This window comes from Oryx dammah, unplaced genomic scaffold (assembly GCF_014754425.2).
Source record: "Oryx dammah isolate SB20612 unplaced genomic scaffold, SCBI_Odam_1.1 HiC_scaffold_2, whole genome shotgun sequence".
NCBI lineage: Eukaryota > Metazoa > Chordata > Mammalia > Artiodactyla > Bovidae > Oryx > Oryx dammah.
Genome location: NW_024070186.1, coordinates 156,304,787 through 156,322,211, shown reverse-complemented (window position 1 = coordinate 156,322,211; position 17,425 = coordinate 156,304,787). Strand labels below are relative to the sequence as shown.

General features: G+C 36.2%; 1 protein-coding gene and 1 pseudogene across 1 annotated transcript; both read right to left on the bottom strand.

Moving 5' to 3' along the window:
• Positions 1-17,425, bottom strand: part of LOC120882208 — a 933,819-nt pseudogene that overhangs the window by 874,187 nt on the left and 42,207 nt on the right.
• On the bottom strand, positions 2,953-3,881 carry LOC120854644 (olfactory receptor 4C46-like). The gene is given in 2 exon segments (XM_040228849.1): positions 2,953-3,599; positions 3,602-3,881. Coding segments are annotated over 2 exon segments (927 nt in total).

The following is a 17,425-nucleotide window of genomic DNA, read 5'->3' as shown; positions in this document are numbered from 1 at the left end:
GAATCTGAAAAAAATATTTATATAACTGAAATCACTTCACTGTACAACTGGAACCCACAATGTCAGAAATTATACTTCAATATGAGAAAAAAAATCTTTTAATATCATGGCAACCCACTCCAGTATTCTTGCCTGGAGAATCCCCATGGACAGAGAAGCCTGGAGGGCTAGAGTCCATGGGTCACAAAGAGTCAGATATGACTGAGTGACTCAGCACAGCACACAGTACTTAGTTTTAAGCCTTAACACAATTATGAGGCCCTCCGTAGTCTTTCTTGTCCCTATCACTCCAGCTTGAGTTCAGTTCAGTCGCTCAGTCAAGTCTGACTCTTCACAGAGTTGGACACATCAGCTCCCTATCTTGCTATTTACCCTTTAGAAACATTCTTCCTGAAGTGCAGTGCATATTCAATGAACAGTTGTTGAATCAGAAGTTTAGTAACCACAGCTATGTGACATTTATGAGGAGTCTGTGTACACACTTTACCTTCTGGACTTTGTTACATATTTCCTCTTCTAAAACATTCTTGCTCCATCTGCTGTCTATTCATGCCTCTGACTCTTTGAGTCCCATTTCTGATGTCTTTTCACCTTGGAGTGTTTTCTGAACCCCAGGCCTTTGTTCTGTGTCCCTCAAAATTGCTTTCAGAGTAAGTACCCTTGTTTCAATTACCTTACTGTTTATAGTACTGTGTTGTAATTTTTTGCTCTCTTCTGGGAGTCTATGAATCTAAGGTCTGTGAAGACATCATTCAGGTTTTTCTTTATTCACTGCTGAAGCCCCAGCAGCTGTCACTATCTGATATATTCCTTGGGCTGAAAAATATGTGTTGTTTAGTGAATGTAGGGTGAGTAAAATGAATGGAGTATACTTATGCTTGTTTTTTTTTTTTTTTGTAAATGGGGTTACAAATTAAAAACAAAACAAAAAAATACATTTTTATAATGAAATTTTTACCAAAAAGGAAATGCAGAAAATATTTTTTTTATTTTTAAATCAAAATATAAAAGCCAATCAATATGAAATAATCAATATAAAATAATAAATATTGAAAAAATATTGACAGAGAAATATAGGGGAAAACAGAATGATGATATCATGCTTAGGACTGGTAGACTATCAAGGTAAAGTATGTGTTCAAAAGATATTGAGTTTATTTTCAATTTATTCCTTATTCCTAGTTTACACAGGAATGAAACCAAATCTTAGTTTTCAAAAGACATATATTTAGATTACTTCTCTGAGTGTGAAACAGGTAACGGTAGAAAAAGTTTCCTAGTTTGCAATACTACATTTTGCCCAATATTTTATTGAATTTATTCATCTTCCCTTATACTTACATTTATTCATCTAACATTTATCATAAATCAGACATTGTGCCTTGAAGATAATATTATTAGCAAGTAGGTAAACGTTTTACAGAGTATGACATAATTTGTTTAATAAATTGAAATTCCTGTCTGATATTAGATCATTCTTTTACTTGGATCTTCACTCTTTTTGATGGGCTATCAGGATAAGATTGTAACATGAGCAATACAAAGTGATTCTTAATGCAATAAGAAAATTTGGAATATTGTACAACATTCCTTAAATTCCCCTTAGAGTTTAAATGTTCCATTGCTTATCATATATTAATGCATGTATATGGAATCTAGGAAAAAGGCAAAGATGAACCTATGTGTAAGGTAGGACTAGAGGTGCAGATGTTGAGAATTGATTTGTGGGCACAGTGGAGGAAAGAGGGTCTGGATGAACTTAGAGAATAGCATTGAAAATATCATGTGTATGAAAAAAAAATATCATGTGTAAAATAGTTAGAGGAAACCTGCTGTACAGCACAGAGAGCTCAGCTCAATGCTCTGTGATGACCTAGAGGGGAGTTATGTACCACAGTGTTACATACCACATATACACATATATATATGGACAAAGGATCCTGGTGGGCTAAAGTCCACAGGGTCAAAAGAGTTGAACATGACTAAAGTGACTTAGCACACACCATATAAACAATTTCAGCACAGTCCCTGTCTCAATAAATGGTAAGTAGGATCATTATGGTTTCCCAATAGTCATGTGCCCATGTGAGATTTTGACTATAGAGAAGTCTGAGCACTGAAGAATTGATGCTTTCAAACTGTGCTGCTGTAGAAGACTCTTGAGAGTCCCTAGGACTGCAAGGAGATCCAACCAGTCTTTCCTCAAGTAAATCAGCCCTGACTCTTCATCAGGACTAATGCTGCAGCTGAAGCTCCAATATTTTGGCCACTTGATACAAAGAGCTGACTCATTGGAAAAGATCCCCATGCTGCAAATGATTGAAGGCAAAAGGAGAAGGGGAGGCAGATGAGATCATAGAATAGCATCACCAACTCAATAGACATGAGTCTGAGCAAACTCTAAGAGAGAGTGGAGGACAGAGGAGTCTGGGGTCCTGTAGTCCATGGGGTCCCAAAGAGTCAGAAATGATTTAATGTTACCTTTGTATTATTGTCTGACAGCATATTTCTGTAGTTAAGAACATGATCTGAGACAGCAGCTAAAAATATGGTTCTTCAATAGTTCTGTTTTGGAATTTTTCCATTCTATTTGTTTAATCACCTATAAAATGAGGATAATAGCAATGCCTACTTATTTGAATAGTTATGGATATTACTGCTCAATATCAGTGTATTTATTTTTGTTTTATTAGAATGAATTTATTAAGGCATATAGATAGATAAAGCTAGAAAAACTAAGTCTTAACTTGGCAGAATGTTCCAAACATGAAAAAGTAGTCTCCTGCCAGGTTGTCTCACATTTCATGCATCATTTATTCTGCCCATTGTGGAATCTATGATTTGTAGTGGCTATCCCCGCCCCCCTTTATCTCAAAGTTGTTTGCTAAAAGCATCAACAATGTCCTTCTGAACTTTGCACCAGGAGAATCAATGCTGGTCTCCGTGTACCTCTTATTTATCACCTGAAATAGATTTTCTATTACACAAATTCCTAATGGCATTTTTCATCTGGGCATTTCTCAAGGTATAGATGAAGGGATTTAACATGGGAGTTATCATAGTGTAGAATACAGCCACCGCTTTATCAATTGGTAAAGAAACTGGTGGTCTCAGATATACAAAAATGCAGGGCACAAGGAGCATGGTGACAACTGTGATGTGGGAGACACAAGTGGAGAGGGCCTTGCGCCTCGCCTCCAAACTGTGGTTCCTTAGGGAGCACAGAATGACTACATAGGAGCCCATTAAGAGGATGAAGTTTATAAGACAGATGAAACCACTGTTGGCAGCAACAAATAATCCTAGAGTGTGAGTATCAGTGCAGGCAAGATTTAGCAAAGGGTTCAGATCACACAAAAAGTGGTCTATGACATTGGGGCCACAGAAGGGTAATGTGAAAATGAAAAAGATTTGTATGATTCCATGAAGAAAGCCTCCCACCCATGCCACTCCAATTAGCAGCCAACACACACTCCAGTTCATTATGCTTGTGTAGTGCAAGGGCTTGCAGATGGCCACATAGCGGTCATAGGCCATTACAGTAAGCAGGATGGCCTCAGCACTTCCAAAAAAATGTTCCCCAAAGATTTGGGTCTGGATCCATTGAAGAGGATGGTCTTCCTTTCACGGAGGGAATCGAAGATCAGTTTAGGGGTATTCACAGAGGAGTAGCAAGCATCAATAAGGGAGAGATAAGCCAGAAAAACGTACATGGGAGAACCCAGTAATGGACTGACTATAATGATGACCATGATGAACAAATTTCCTACCACAGAGATGATGTAGACGACCAAGAACACAACAAATATGACCTTCTGCAATTTTGGATTCTGTGTGAGCCCCAAGAGAAGAAACTCTGTCATGTTGCTCCTATTCTCCATTTATTTTGTATTATGGTTCATTATGTTACCTGAAAAAAAAAGTTACTTTTCAGCACCTCAACCTTGAGTTCACTAAGCCTCTCCATATAATAAAAAAGTAAATGTCCAGGTTCTATGGAGTTCTGAATTTTTGAGTTCTTTTCTTGACATAGGAAAAATGTTTCTGATCTGTTAAAGGTAACTTGCATCCTCCCCTGGGGAGAGAGAATGCTTAGAGTTAGAGACATGAGGGACTCTGAACACACAGGCAGGAGAATTTCTGTGCACATATACTCATGTGAGATGATGCAAGCCCAATATGAATCAATAGATCTCACATACATTGGCAGCCAAACCTGAGATGAAAGGTAGAATATGGATGTAAAGGCTACAAATGCAAAACCAAGGGGTTTTCCCTTTATTCTTAGGACATGAGAAACCATGTAAGTTAAATGAAAATGTGAAAGTAAAGATGAAGAGGGACGTGAGAGAGAGGGTGTGTTGGATTTAATTCCAAAGATGATCTTTTTCTGACTTGTATAAAGTGGGATGAGGTTTAGTAAGGGGAGGGAAGACAGAAAAACATTAGTATCAGACTATAATAGTTCACATAAAGTGTAACAGAGCTTTGGGAAAGTAATGAAAAGGTAAAGAAGCTACTGTGCCAGAATACTAGAGTGGGTAGCCGTTCCCTCCTCCAGGGCATCTTCCCAACCCAGGGATCAAATCCAGGTCTCCCACATTGCAGGCGGATTCTTTACTAGCTGGCCCACTGGGGAAGCCCAATAAAATAAACATGTTTCCTAAATCTAATAACATTAAACACATTTTAATGATCAATTGCTGATAAATACACTTTAGTGATCAATTGCTATATGCACAGCATGATTACAGTCTATGTATATTTCTTTCATATAGCAGATGAGAAGGAAACAGTATGTAATAGTAAAAATATAGTAGTAATAATAATATTAGCTAAAAGTTTCTGAACATTTACTGTGCTATAAGAGGCCATCCAATACTTTGGCCACCTGTTGTGAAGAGCTGACTCATTTGAAAAGACCCTGATGCTGGGAAAGATTGAAGGCTAGAGGAGAAGGGGATGGCAGGGGATGAGATGGTTGGATGGCATCAGCGACTCAGTGGACATGAGTTTGAGTACACTCCTGCAGTTGGTGATGGACAGGGAGGCCTGGTATGCTGCAGTCCATGGGGTCACAAAGAGTCAGACATGACTGAGAAACTGAACTGAACTGAACTGAACTGAAGATATTTCATTATTTAAGCTTCTCTAAAAATGTGTGCTTACTACTATCATTTTTATACTTATTTTACGCATTAGGAAGTAGAAGCTTAGAGAATTTAAGAATTCTATGTAAACTCAGGCAGCTACAAAGGACAGAGTTAAGATTAGTTTAAATTACACTTTTATTTTTTTTGTTTCAAATTCTAAAACCATAACCTATACAATCATTACAATAAACAATGCTAAATTAGTAAACTTTAAAAAATGGAACCAATATAATCATATTTATCTTTATCTTACTTTAGAGACAGTTTTATATATAAATTTAATCAACCTATACAAGAATCAGAGACGTACACACACAGTATAATTTACTGAAATACCCAATGTTAATAACTATATGGTATTGCTTTCATCAAAGGTCCAATTTATCTGTTTCTCTTCCCTACCCATATTTCTCCCATCGAAAATTTCCCTATAAAGCATGAACCCACACTCTTCTGCAAAATGTTGCAAATGACTTTGAAACTGACAATCCCATTGGGAGAGTATATTGGTTTGGGAATGAGAAGGTCCAGATTAAAATCTTGCCTTTTCCCTCTTGCTACTTGTTAATTGAGTTGCATTTCTTAGCATCTTAGAGTTTTGATTTTCAGTATCAAGTGAGAAGTATAATCCACCTCACCTCCCAGGCTATCATGAAAACTGTTTGAAGAGACCTATGAATGCAAACACCACACTGTTGGGACACACAGAGGACCTTCCTCACTTGTATTGCTATTTATGCACTCAGGATTAGGAGGAATCGATATTTTCGGCAATGATACATCTAAACAGTTGACCATACAATAGACTGAGGAAGAATCATCTCCAATTTACTTTTAAAGAAGTCACAGAGATCCAAATTATGTTCAGCATTTGCTCCCAGGAAGTTCTTCATATGCATGTTTGAACTAAACAAGTGATGATTCATATCGTCTAATATTTACATTTATATCTTTTTGTGTGTGAAATTCATTTGTTTCATTTTCATAGTCATGAGTAGTCTTAATTATTAAAAGTCCAATGACAAAATAAGTATATCTGGTGTTAGAGAAAAGGATTTTAACAAATTTCTTAATCTCAGTGAGACTAGTATTTTCTTCTGTCAAATTAGGTTTATGAAATTTACCAAATATCTTTTGAAGAAAGGTGGTGAATGTAAAAGGTTTTACTATTTTATTTGAAAAGTATTAAAATATAACAATTAATATATATGGAAAATAACAACCTTTTCTAATTTACTAACAGAACTGTTGAAAAACTTACCTTCTGATCTTAGATGATATTAATGATATTTGAAGGTATTCAGAACTAATTCCATTTTTAAATTGACCTCCTCTTTGGATAAGAAGCTTTCAATAGGAATGATATGACACACTCAGAAAGAGGCTATTCAGATAATTCAATATCAAGTGGATAGAAGATAAGTAAGTCTTTGGATAGGTTTAAATCTTTTTTTCTAGCCTATAGACTGAAAATGGTTTCACAGAAAATCTGGGACTTGAATTTAGAATAAATTCACTTAAAATACCAAGGTAAGATGATCTTCCATGAATGATCTGATCCAAAAGCTAGGAGGCAGAATGTGTGGTGGAAATGTATTCAAATGGGTCTTTCCACTTTTGACAAATATTCCTCTGGAAAATATAAACAAGAAAAGACATTTTCAATTGCATGTGTGGCTATTTACCAAGTTTGCCATGTAGGTTCTAGGACCTGGTCTATAGCTGCAACTTTCTCTCCCAGGAACTAATTATCTGCTTTGATGGAAAGATTTTGTCTTAGAAACAGGTATTCTCTAGAGACATGGTTGGGAAACACTCATTTTGAGTGGGGAATTGTAATCCCTGCACTTAGAGCCAAAATATGTGAATGTCCTTTCTCTATCTGAACCTGGCTTTCTAAGTAGGCTGACTGTTGTATAAATAACAAGGATGGTGTAATTCCATCAGAGTAATATCTGTGATGTAGTTACCCTGTGAGATCATGTCAGAGAGAAAACTTCCATATATATGTACTATATCTTCCTTATCCATTCATCTATTGATGGACGATTAATTGCTTCTTTGTATTGGCTATTGTAAACAGCACTGTGATGAACACTGGAGTGCATGTATCCTTATGAACCATGTTTTCTCCAGATATATATCCAGGAGTAGGATTGCTGGATCATATGGTAGCTTTATTTTTAGTTTCATTTAATAAAAATCCATATTGTTCTCCATACTGGTTGTATCAATTTACATTCCCTTCCACAGTGTTGGAGCATTATTTTTTCTCCACACCGTTTCCAGTATTTACTGGTTGTAGATTGTTTGATGATGGTCATTCTGACAGCTGTGAGTTGATGTCTCATTGTAATTTTAATTTGCATTTCTATAATACTTAGCAATGTGTGCATCTTGTCATGTGCCTCCTGGCATCTGTATGTTTATACTGATGAATGTCTATTTAGATCTGCTTTTCTTTCTTTCTTTTTTAATTGAGCTGCATGAGGTATTTGTAAATCTGGAAATCTAATCCTTTGTTAGCTGTGTTATTTGCAAATATTTTCTCCCATTCTGTGGGCTTTGTTTTATTTATTTATTTACTTTTTTTAAAGATTTATTTATTTTAATTGGAGGCTAATTACTTTACAATATTGTATTGGTTTTGCCATACATCAACATGAATCTGCCACGGGTGTACACATGTTGCCCATCCTGAAAAACCCCCCTCCTACCTCCCTGCCTGTACCATCCTTCTGGGTCATCCCAATGTACCAGCCCCAAGCATCCTGTATCATGCATCAAACCTGGACTGGCGATTCAATTCATATATGATATGATACATGTTTCAATGCCATTCTCCCAATCATCCCACCCTCTCCCTCTCCCACAGAGTCCAACAGACTGTTCTATACATCTGTGTTTCTTTTGCTGTCTCGCATACAGGGTGATCATTACCATCTTTCTAAATTCCATATATATGCATTAGTATACTGTATTGGTGTTTTCTTTTCTGGCTTACTTCACTCTGTATAATAGGCTCCAGTTTCATCCACCTCATTAGAACTGATTCTTTTTAATGGCTGAGTAATACTCCATTGTGTATATGTACCACAACTTTCTTATCCATTCATCTGCTGATGGATATCTAGGTTGCTTCCATGTCCTGGCTATCATAAACAGTGTTGTGATGAACATTGGTGTACACGTATCTCTTTAAATTCTGGTTTCCTTGGTGTGTATGCCCAGTAGTGGGATTGCTGTGTCATCAGTTCAGTTCAGTTCAGCCGCTCAGTCGTGTCCAACACTTTGAGACCTAATGAATTGCAGCGCGTCAGGCCTCCCTGTCCATCATAAGGCAGTTCTATTTGCAATTTTTTAAGGAATCTCCACACTGTTCTCCATAGTGGCTGTACTAGTTTGCATTCTCACCAACAGTGTAGGAGGGTCCCCTTTTCTCTACACCCTCCCCAGCATTTATTGCTTGTAGACTTTTGGATCACAGACATTCTGACTGGTATGAAGTGGTACTTCATTGTGGTTTTGATTTGCATTTCTCTGATAATGAGTGATGTTGAGCATCATTTCATGTGTTTGTTAGCCATTCGTATGTCCTCTTTGGAGAAATGTCTATTTAGTTCTTTGGCCCATTTTTTTGATTGGGTCGTTTATTTTTCTGGAGTTGAGCTGCATAAGTTGCTTGTATATCTTAGAGATTAGTTGTTTGTCAGTTGCTTCATTTGCTATTATTTTCTCCCATTGAGAAGGCTGTCTTTTCACCTTGCTTATATTTTCCTTTGTTGTGCAGAAGCTTTTAATTTTAATTAGGTCCCATTTGTTTATTTTTGCTTTTATTTCCAGAATTCTGGGAGGTGGATCATAGAGGATCCTGCTGTGATTTATGTCGGAGAGTGTTTTGCCTTTATTCTCCCCCAGGAGTTTTATAGTTTCTGGTCTTACATTTATTTCTTTAATCCATTTTGAGTTTATTTTTGTGTGTGGTGTTAGAAAGTGATCTTGTTTCATTCTTTTACAAGTGGTTGACCAGTTTTCCAAGCACCACTTGTTAAAGAGATTGTCTTTACTCCATTGTATATTCTTGCCTCCTTTGTGGAAGATAAGGTGTCCATAGGTGTGTGGATTTAACTCTGGGCTTTCTATTTTGTTCCATTAATCTATATTTTTGTCTTTGTGCCAGTACCATACTATCTTGATGCCTGTGGCTTTGTAGTAGAGCCTGAAGTCAGGCATATTGATTCCTCCAGTTCTGTTCTTCTTTCTCAAGATTGATTTGGCTATTATAGGTGTTTTGTATTTCCATACAAATCTTGAAATTATTTGTTCTGGTTTTGTGAAAAATATTGCTGGTAGCTTGATAGGGATTGCATTGAATTTGTAGATTGCTTTTGGTAGTAGCCTCATTTTCACTATATTGATTCTTCCGATCCATGCACATGGTATATTTCTCCATCTATTAGTGTCCTCTTTGATTTTTTTCATCAGTGTTTTATAGTTTTCTATATATAGGTCCTTAGTTTCTTTAGGTAGATATATTCCTAAGTATTTTATTCTTTTTGTTGCAATGGTGAATGGAATTGTTTCCTTAATTTCTTTTTCTACTCTCTCATTATTAGTGTATAGGAATGCAAGGGATTTCTGTGTGTTGATTTTATATCCTGCAACTTTACTATATTCATTAATTAGCTCTAGTAATTTTCTGGTAGAGTCTTTAGGGTTTTCTATGTAGAGGATCATGTTATCTGCAAACAGTAAGAGTTTTACTTCTTCTTTGCCAATTTGGATTCCTTTTATTTCTTTTTCTGCTCTGATTGCTGTGGCTAAAACTTCCAGAACTATGTTGAATAGTAGTGGTGAAAGTGGGCACCCTTGTCTTGTTCGTGACTTTAGGGGAAATGCTTTCAATTTTTCACCATTGAGGATAATGTTTGCTGTGGGTTTGTCATATATAGCTTTTATTATGTTGAGGTATGTTCCTTCTATTCCTGCTTTCTGGAGGATTTTTATCATAAATGGATGTTGAATTTTGTCAAAGGCCTTCTCTGCATCTATTGAGATAATCATATGGCTTTTAATTTTCAATTTGTTAATGTGGTGAATTCCATTGATTGATTTGCGGATATTGAAGAATCCTTGCATCCCTGGGATAAAGCCCACTTGGTCATGGTGTATCATCTTTTAAATGTGTTGTTGGATTTTGATTGCTAGGATTTTGTTAAGGATTTTTGCATCTATGTTCATCAGTGATATTAGCCTGTAGTTTTCTTTTTTTGTGGCATCTTTGTCAGGTTTTGGTATTAAGGTGATGGTGGCCTCATAGAATGAGTTTGGAAGTTGACCTTCCTCTGCAGTTTTCTGGAAGAGTTTGAGTAGGATAGGTGTTAGCTCTTCTTGAAATTTTTGGTAGAATTCATCTGTGAAGCCATCTGGACCTGGGCTTTTGTTTGCTGGGAGATTTCTGATTACAGTTTCAATTTCTGTGCTTGTGATGGGTCTGTTAAGATTTTATATTTCTTCCTGGTTCACTTTTGGAAAGTTGTACTTTTCTAAGAATTTTTCGATTTCTTCCACGTTGCCCATTTTATTGGCATATAATTGCTGATAGTAGTCTCTTATGTTCCTTTGTATTTCTGTATTGCCTGTTGTGATCTCTCCATTTTCATTTCTAATTTTATTGATTTTATTTTTCTCTCTTTGCTTCTTGATGAGTCTGGCTAATGGTTTTTCAATTTTATTTGTCGTTTCAAAGAACCAGCTTTTGGCTTTGTTGATTTTTGCTGTACAAGTAAGATCAGTACCCTCATCTCATCTTGACATGACTGATCTTGGCTGGTGTACTTACGTGTATTTTATCATCTTTGCAGTCTAGGTGATCTAAGAAGGCCTCACACTCCAGTTGGGAGGTTGCTAAATGCTATTTCATGGAATAGGGGTGTAAAGCATATTGCTCATCATCCAATAGGCTAGCCTGAGCTTATTCACATGGCAGTTTTTCTAAGAGACTATGCAAATTCCAAGAGATTTTGAGAAAGCCATAGGGCCATCAGATGCTTGAAGATGGCACAATGTCTCTTCAGGTACCTTTTATATCAGTCAAAGAGAGATTGATTCCACCATTAATCAGAAGAGTAGAAAGGTGTGTGGATACCTGGATAACTGAAGAACTAGGATCATGTTGAAAACTACTATATTGGATAGCAAATCACCTTAAAATATATAACTTAAAAAATTTTAGTCTTCAGCAAAATTAGAAGACAATCTAACTTTAATGCATTACTTTAAAAAATCTGAGGAAAGAACATTGTGAAAAATTGGCTGAAATGTTTGTGTCATTCCTATTCCAGCATGAATCTGACAGATTCTATTCCAATTTACATTTAATGCTCTCAAATATTATGAGTGTTTACATCTTTTGAAAAATAAACTGCAGAATTTATTTAGACATATTGAATAGAGAGAATAGTGTACAAGGAAAAGTGAGCTATTAATGTTAGGTGAAGTAAAATTCACTTGGTCATGTCCACCTCTTTGTGACCTCATGGAATTCTCAGACCAGAACATTGGAAGACCTGGTATTTCTGTTTTTCAATATTTATTCATTTGACTACACCATACCGTAGTTGCAACACACAGAATCTTTCAGTTGCAGCACGAGGAATCTAGTTCCATGACCAGAGATCAAAGCCAGGATCCCTGAATTGGGAGTACAGACTCTTAGCCCCTGGGCCACCAGGAAAGTCCCAAGATCTGGTATTTCTAATTTGCCAGATTGAATAGGTCTGGATGCTAGTAACTACCTTCTTCTCGTATGTTGAATATGGTCATATAGGCAACTGGTTTTCAACTCTTAGGGGAACTCCAAGTACTGTTTTTTATATCTAGGAGTTTAGTTGAGAGGGTTTCCCTTGTGGCTCAACTGGTAAAGAATCTGCATGCAATGCAGGATACCTGGGTTCGATCCCTGGGTTGGGAAGATTCCCTGGAGAAGGGAAAGGCTACCCACTCCAGTATTCTGGCCTGGAGAATTCTATGGACTAGTCCATGGGGTCACAAAGAATCGGACATGACTGAGCAACCTTCACTTTCACTTTATTTAGTTGTGAAGGATACAGACATTTTATTCAGGAAAAAAAAGAATTGATAATGTTTTTGATGTCTTCATTGGGCCGAATAATAGCTTGAAATGCATGTTAGGCAGGTACTCACCATGCTTCCTTTTCGTATGTAAAATTTTCTGAGATCTGGTCTACCATTTTTAAGTCTCTGGTGGACTCTATCACTGGAGAAGGAAATGGCAACCTACTCCAGTATTCTTGCCTGGGAAATCCCATGGATAGAGGATCCTGGTGGACTAGAGTCAATGGGGTTGCAAAAGAATTGGACACAACTGAATGACTCAACAACAATCATAGCTGGTTATGTTGACACACTGGAGCTCTTTTGAAAACACATTTGGAATATAGACCATGTCTTATCAAATTTCATTCATGCCAAATCACCTGCATATACAACATATTCAAACACAGTATTTATTCAATTAAAAAATTATTATTGTATCATTGACTTAGTATTGCACTCTGACCTCCTTGTTTCTCAGGCTTTAGTCTCCTGGATAAAACTCCAATGTTGAAATATGTCTCCTAAAACTCTGTCTCTTCTGTTATCCAAGCCAGGGCACATAATACCTATTTTATAAAAGTATCTCTCTTAAGGACTTGAAAATTTCCCTCTGAAACCTTCTATTATACTTACTGTTTTCTATCTTATACAATTGCCACTTTTTAAAGTGCCCTACTATCATCACTGAATTTTCATTCCTTGAAGGATGAACACTATGTCTTAACTACTATTTGCACTTTTTGTAAAAGGAATACATGTTATTATTGAGAGTCTAGTCTACCATAGGTATTAAAAAAGGAGGATGAAATTAACAATTATTAAGATTACACAAGTATGCCACACAATATTTATGTATTTTAACCTTGTAATCAGATTATTTTTTATAAAATTTTAGGTGAAAAAGATTTGAAAGATTGCTAACTTTTTTCTAGTAAGAGAGAAAGTCAAGTTTAGTACAGTTAAGGAAAATATCATGTACTTTCTATTTTATGTCTTAACACTTCATTAATAATACATTTCCTTTTATCAACCAACCTTTGCAGACACAGTTTATTTGCATATCAAGGGCAAAATCTTCCAGAATAATGTTTAGTACAAAAATATTTTAGAGTCCATGATGTTGGAGACTGTGTCCTATACAGACTTGACATACTCTTTTTCCTATTTGGAACCAGTCCTTGCAGTCCAAGGGACTCTCAAGCGTCTTCTCCAACACCAAATTTCAAAAGCATCGATTCTTCAGCACTCAGCTTTCTTCACAGTCCAACTCTAACATCCATACAAACCACTGGAAAAACCATAGCCTTGACTAGATGGACCTTAGTCAGCAAAGTAATGTCTCTGCTTTTGAATATGCTATCTAAGTTGGTCATAACTTTTCTTCCAAGGAGTAAGCGTCTTTGAATTTCATGGCTACAATCACCATGTGCAGTGATTCTGGAGCCCCCAAAAATAAAGTCTGCCACGATTTCCACTGTTTCCCCATCTATTTCCCATCAAGTGATGGGACTGGATGCCATGATCTTCGTTTTCTGAATGTTGAGCTTTAAGTCAACTTTTTAGCAATTCTAAATTCTTTTGGAGACAATCAGTGCATTAGTGGTAGGTTTGTACTCAAACTGGAACTAGGTTTATGGAATTACAGAATTCTGTGTATTTTTGCAATTTCCTTTTTGCTCATTGCTCTCAGTTACAGTAATACAAATCTTAATTGTCAAAACCACTTCATGCCATATTGGTGCAAATTAAAATGTTTCTGATCATAGAAAGGGATCATATATAGCTTGTGGAATAATCTATATGAGCTGTAGCTCCATCATTTCCACTTAATTTGAGAGATACAGATAGAAACATAAACTGACCTTAAACCAGAAGTTCTTGATTAATTTACTGAGAATTTCTTTTTAGGATTAATGAATCTCAGGTATATTTCTTCTCAGTATTCAAACATTATTTAAGTTATTAACAGACATTAGGCTTGCAAAAATGGTAATATATTTCAATGATCATGCCAACAAAATGGCATTTTATTTCTAGGGACATTAGAGATACAAAAAAGTACAAAGGAAAGTTTAAAAGCTGACTTCACAGTCTAAAATTCTGCGAAACCCTGTGTCTTATATTTCCCCCCATGGCCATGAATATATGAAGTACACAGAATTGTAATTGGAGTATTACTCAGTGGACCACAAACTGTGTAACTAGTCGAAACACTGTCTTTTGTGTCATTTTAGTAGATGCATTTTCTTCTAAATCATTAAAGATAATTACACCACCACATCTATCCCATTAATTACTATTTTGATATTGAACTTTTGAAATAATAGGTATTCATCAAATAAACAAAACGTAGACTTTGATATATGAAAAAATATATAGAAATAATTGTTCTTAACTGCATTTCAATTCCAGTTTTCAAGTTTAGAGTAGAGAAACTTGGCCAGCTCTTCATTAAGCAAAAGATAAAGGTGGTCTTCTCCAGAGATGTAATGTGAATATAATTCGCCCCTGATACGATGTTGTGAGAAAAGCTTCACCTCTGTGATAAAACCATACCAAAATCTACAATCCCAGTTTAATGTGAGAGAATCATTAGGTAAACCCATATCCGGAAACATTCAGGATACCTCACCAATATTCCTTAAAATTGTCAAAGTCAAGAAAAAAAAAAAAGACAAGAAAGGAGTGAAACACTGTTTCAGACCAGAGGATACTGAGGAGATATGAAAACTAATCCAATACGGTACCCTGGATTACATCTCAGAAAGAAAAGAGTGTATTAGTAGAAAAAAACAAACCGGGTGGAATCCAAATAAAATTTAAATTTTAGTCATCATAATGTACCATTAATTCTCTTTTAAATTTTATTTTACTGCGGTAAGAACACAATATGAGATCTACCCTCAAGATATTTTAAAGTGTACAATACAGTACAGTTGACTACACATATAATTTTGTACAGTACAGCTGTGTGGGTCTTGCTAAATTGAAACATCTTGACCATTGATTTGTAAATTCCTGCTTCTGTCTCCACTAGCCTCTGGTAACTATTATTCCACTCCTTGATTCTGATATATCATATAAGCGGAATCCTTCAGTATTTGTCTTTCTGTGACTGACATTTTCATTTAGCATAAAGTCCTCAACATGTTACACAATGTACATCTTTTTAAAGGTCAGGTTGTCTTCCACTGTTCACATGTGCACCACATTCTTCTATCCAACTATCTGTCCATAGGCATTTCAGTTGTTTCACACCCTGGCTATTGTGAATGGTTCTACAGAGAGTGTGGGAACGCTAACATATATTTGAAAGCTTAACCTCAAATTTTTATTTATTTATTTGTTTGTTTTATTTTTATTTTTTACTTTATTTTACTTTACAATTCTGTATTGGTTTTGCTATACATTGACACGAATCCACCACGGGTGTACATGCGTTCCCAAACATGAACCCACCTCCCACCTCCCTCCCCATAACATCTCTCTGGGTCATCACCGTGCACCAGCCCCAAGCATGCTGTATTCTGCATCTGACATAGCCTGGCGATTCGATTCTTACATGATATTATACATGTTTCAATGCCATTCTCTCAAATCACCTCGCCCTCTTCCTCTCCCTCTGAGTCCAAAAATCTGCTATACACATCTGTGTCTTTTTTGCTGTCTTGCATACAGGGTCATCATTGCCATCTTTCTATATTCCATATATATGTGTTAGTATACTGTATTGGTGTTTTTCTTTCTGCCTTACTTCACTCTGTATAATCAGCTACAGGTTCATCCATCTCATCAGAACTGATTCAAATGTATTCTTTTTAATGGCTGAGTAATACTCCATTGTGTATATGTACCACAGCTTTCTTATCCATTCATCTGCCGATGGACATCTAGGTTGTTTCCATGTCCTGGCTATTATAAACAGTGCTGCGATGAACATTGGGGTACATGTGTCTCTTTCTATTCTGGTTTCCTCCGTGTGTATGCCCAGCAATGGGATTGCTGGGTCATAAGGCAGTTCTATTTGCAATTTTTTAAGGAATCTCCACACTGTTCTCCATAGTGGCTGTACTAGTTTGCATTCCCACCAACAGTGTAGGAGGGTTCCCTCCTCTCCACACCCTCTCCAGCATTTATTGCTTGCAGATTTTTGGATTGCAGACATTCTGACTGGTGTGAAGTGGTACCTCATTGTGGTTTTGATTTACATTTCTCTAATAATGAGTGATGTTGAGCATCTTTTCATGTGTTTGTTAGCCATCCGTATGTCTTCTTTGGAGAAATGTCTATTTAGTTCTTTGGCCCATTTTTTGATTGGGTCGTTTATTTTTCTGGAATTGAGCTGCAGGAGTTGCTTGTATATTTCTGAGATTAGTTGTTTGTCAGTTGCTTCATTTGCTATTATTTTCTCCCATTCGGAAGGCTGTCTTTTCACTTTGCTTATATTTTCCTTTGTTGTGCAGAAGCTTTTAATTTTAATTAGGTCCCATTTGTTTATTTTTGCTTTTATTTCCAGAATTCTGGGAGGTGGATCATAGAGGATCCTGCTGTGATTTATGTCGGAGAGTGTTTTGCCTATGTTCTCCTCTAGGAGTTTTATAGTTTCTGGTCTTACATTTAGATCTTTAATCCATTTTGAGTTTATTTTTGTGTGTGGTGTTAGAAAGTAATCTAGTTTCATTCTTTTACAAGTGGTTGACCAGTTTTCCCAGCACCACTTGTTAAAGAGATTGTCTTTACTCCATTGTATATTCTTGCATCCTTTGTCAATGATAAGGTGTCCATATGTGTATGGATTTATCTCTGGGCTTTCTATTTTGTTCCATTGGTCTATATTCCTGTCTTTGTGCCAGTACCATACTTTCTTGATGACTGTGGCTTTGTAGTAGAGCCTGAAGTCAGGCAAGTTGATTCCTCCAGTTCCATTCTTCTTTCTCAAGATTGCTTTGGCTATTCAAGTTTTTTTTTTTTTTTGTATTTCCATACAAATCTTGAAATTGTTTGTTCTAGTTCTGTGAAAAATATCGCTGGTAGCTTGATAGGGATTGCATTGAATTTGTAGATTGCTTTGGGTAGTATACTCGTTTTCACTATATTGATTCTTCCGATCCATGAACATGGTATATTTCTCTATCTATTAGTGTCCTCTTTGA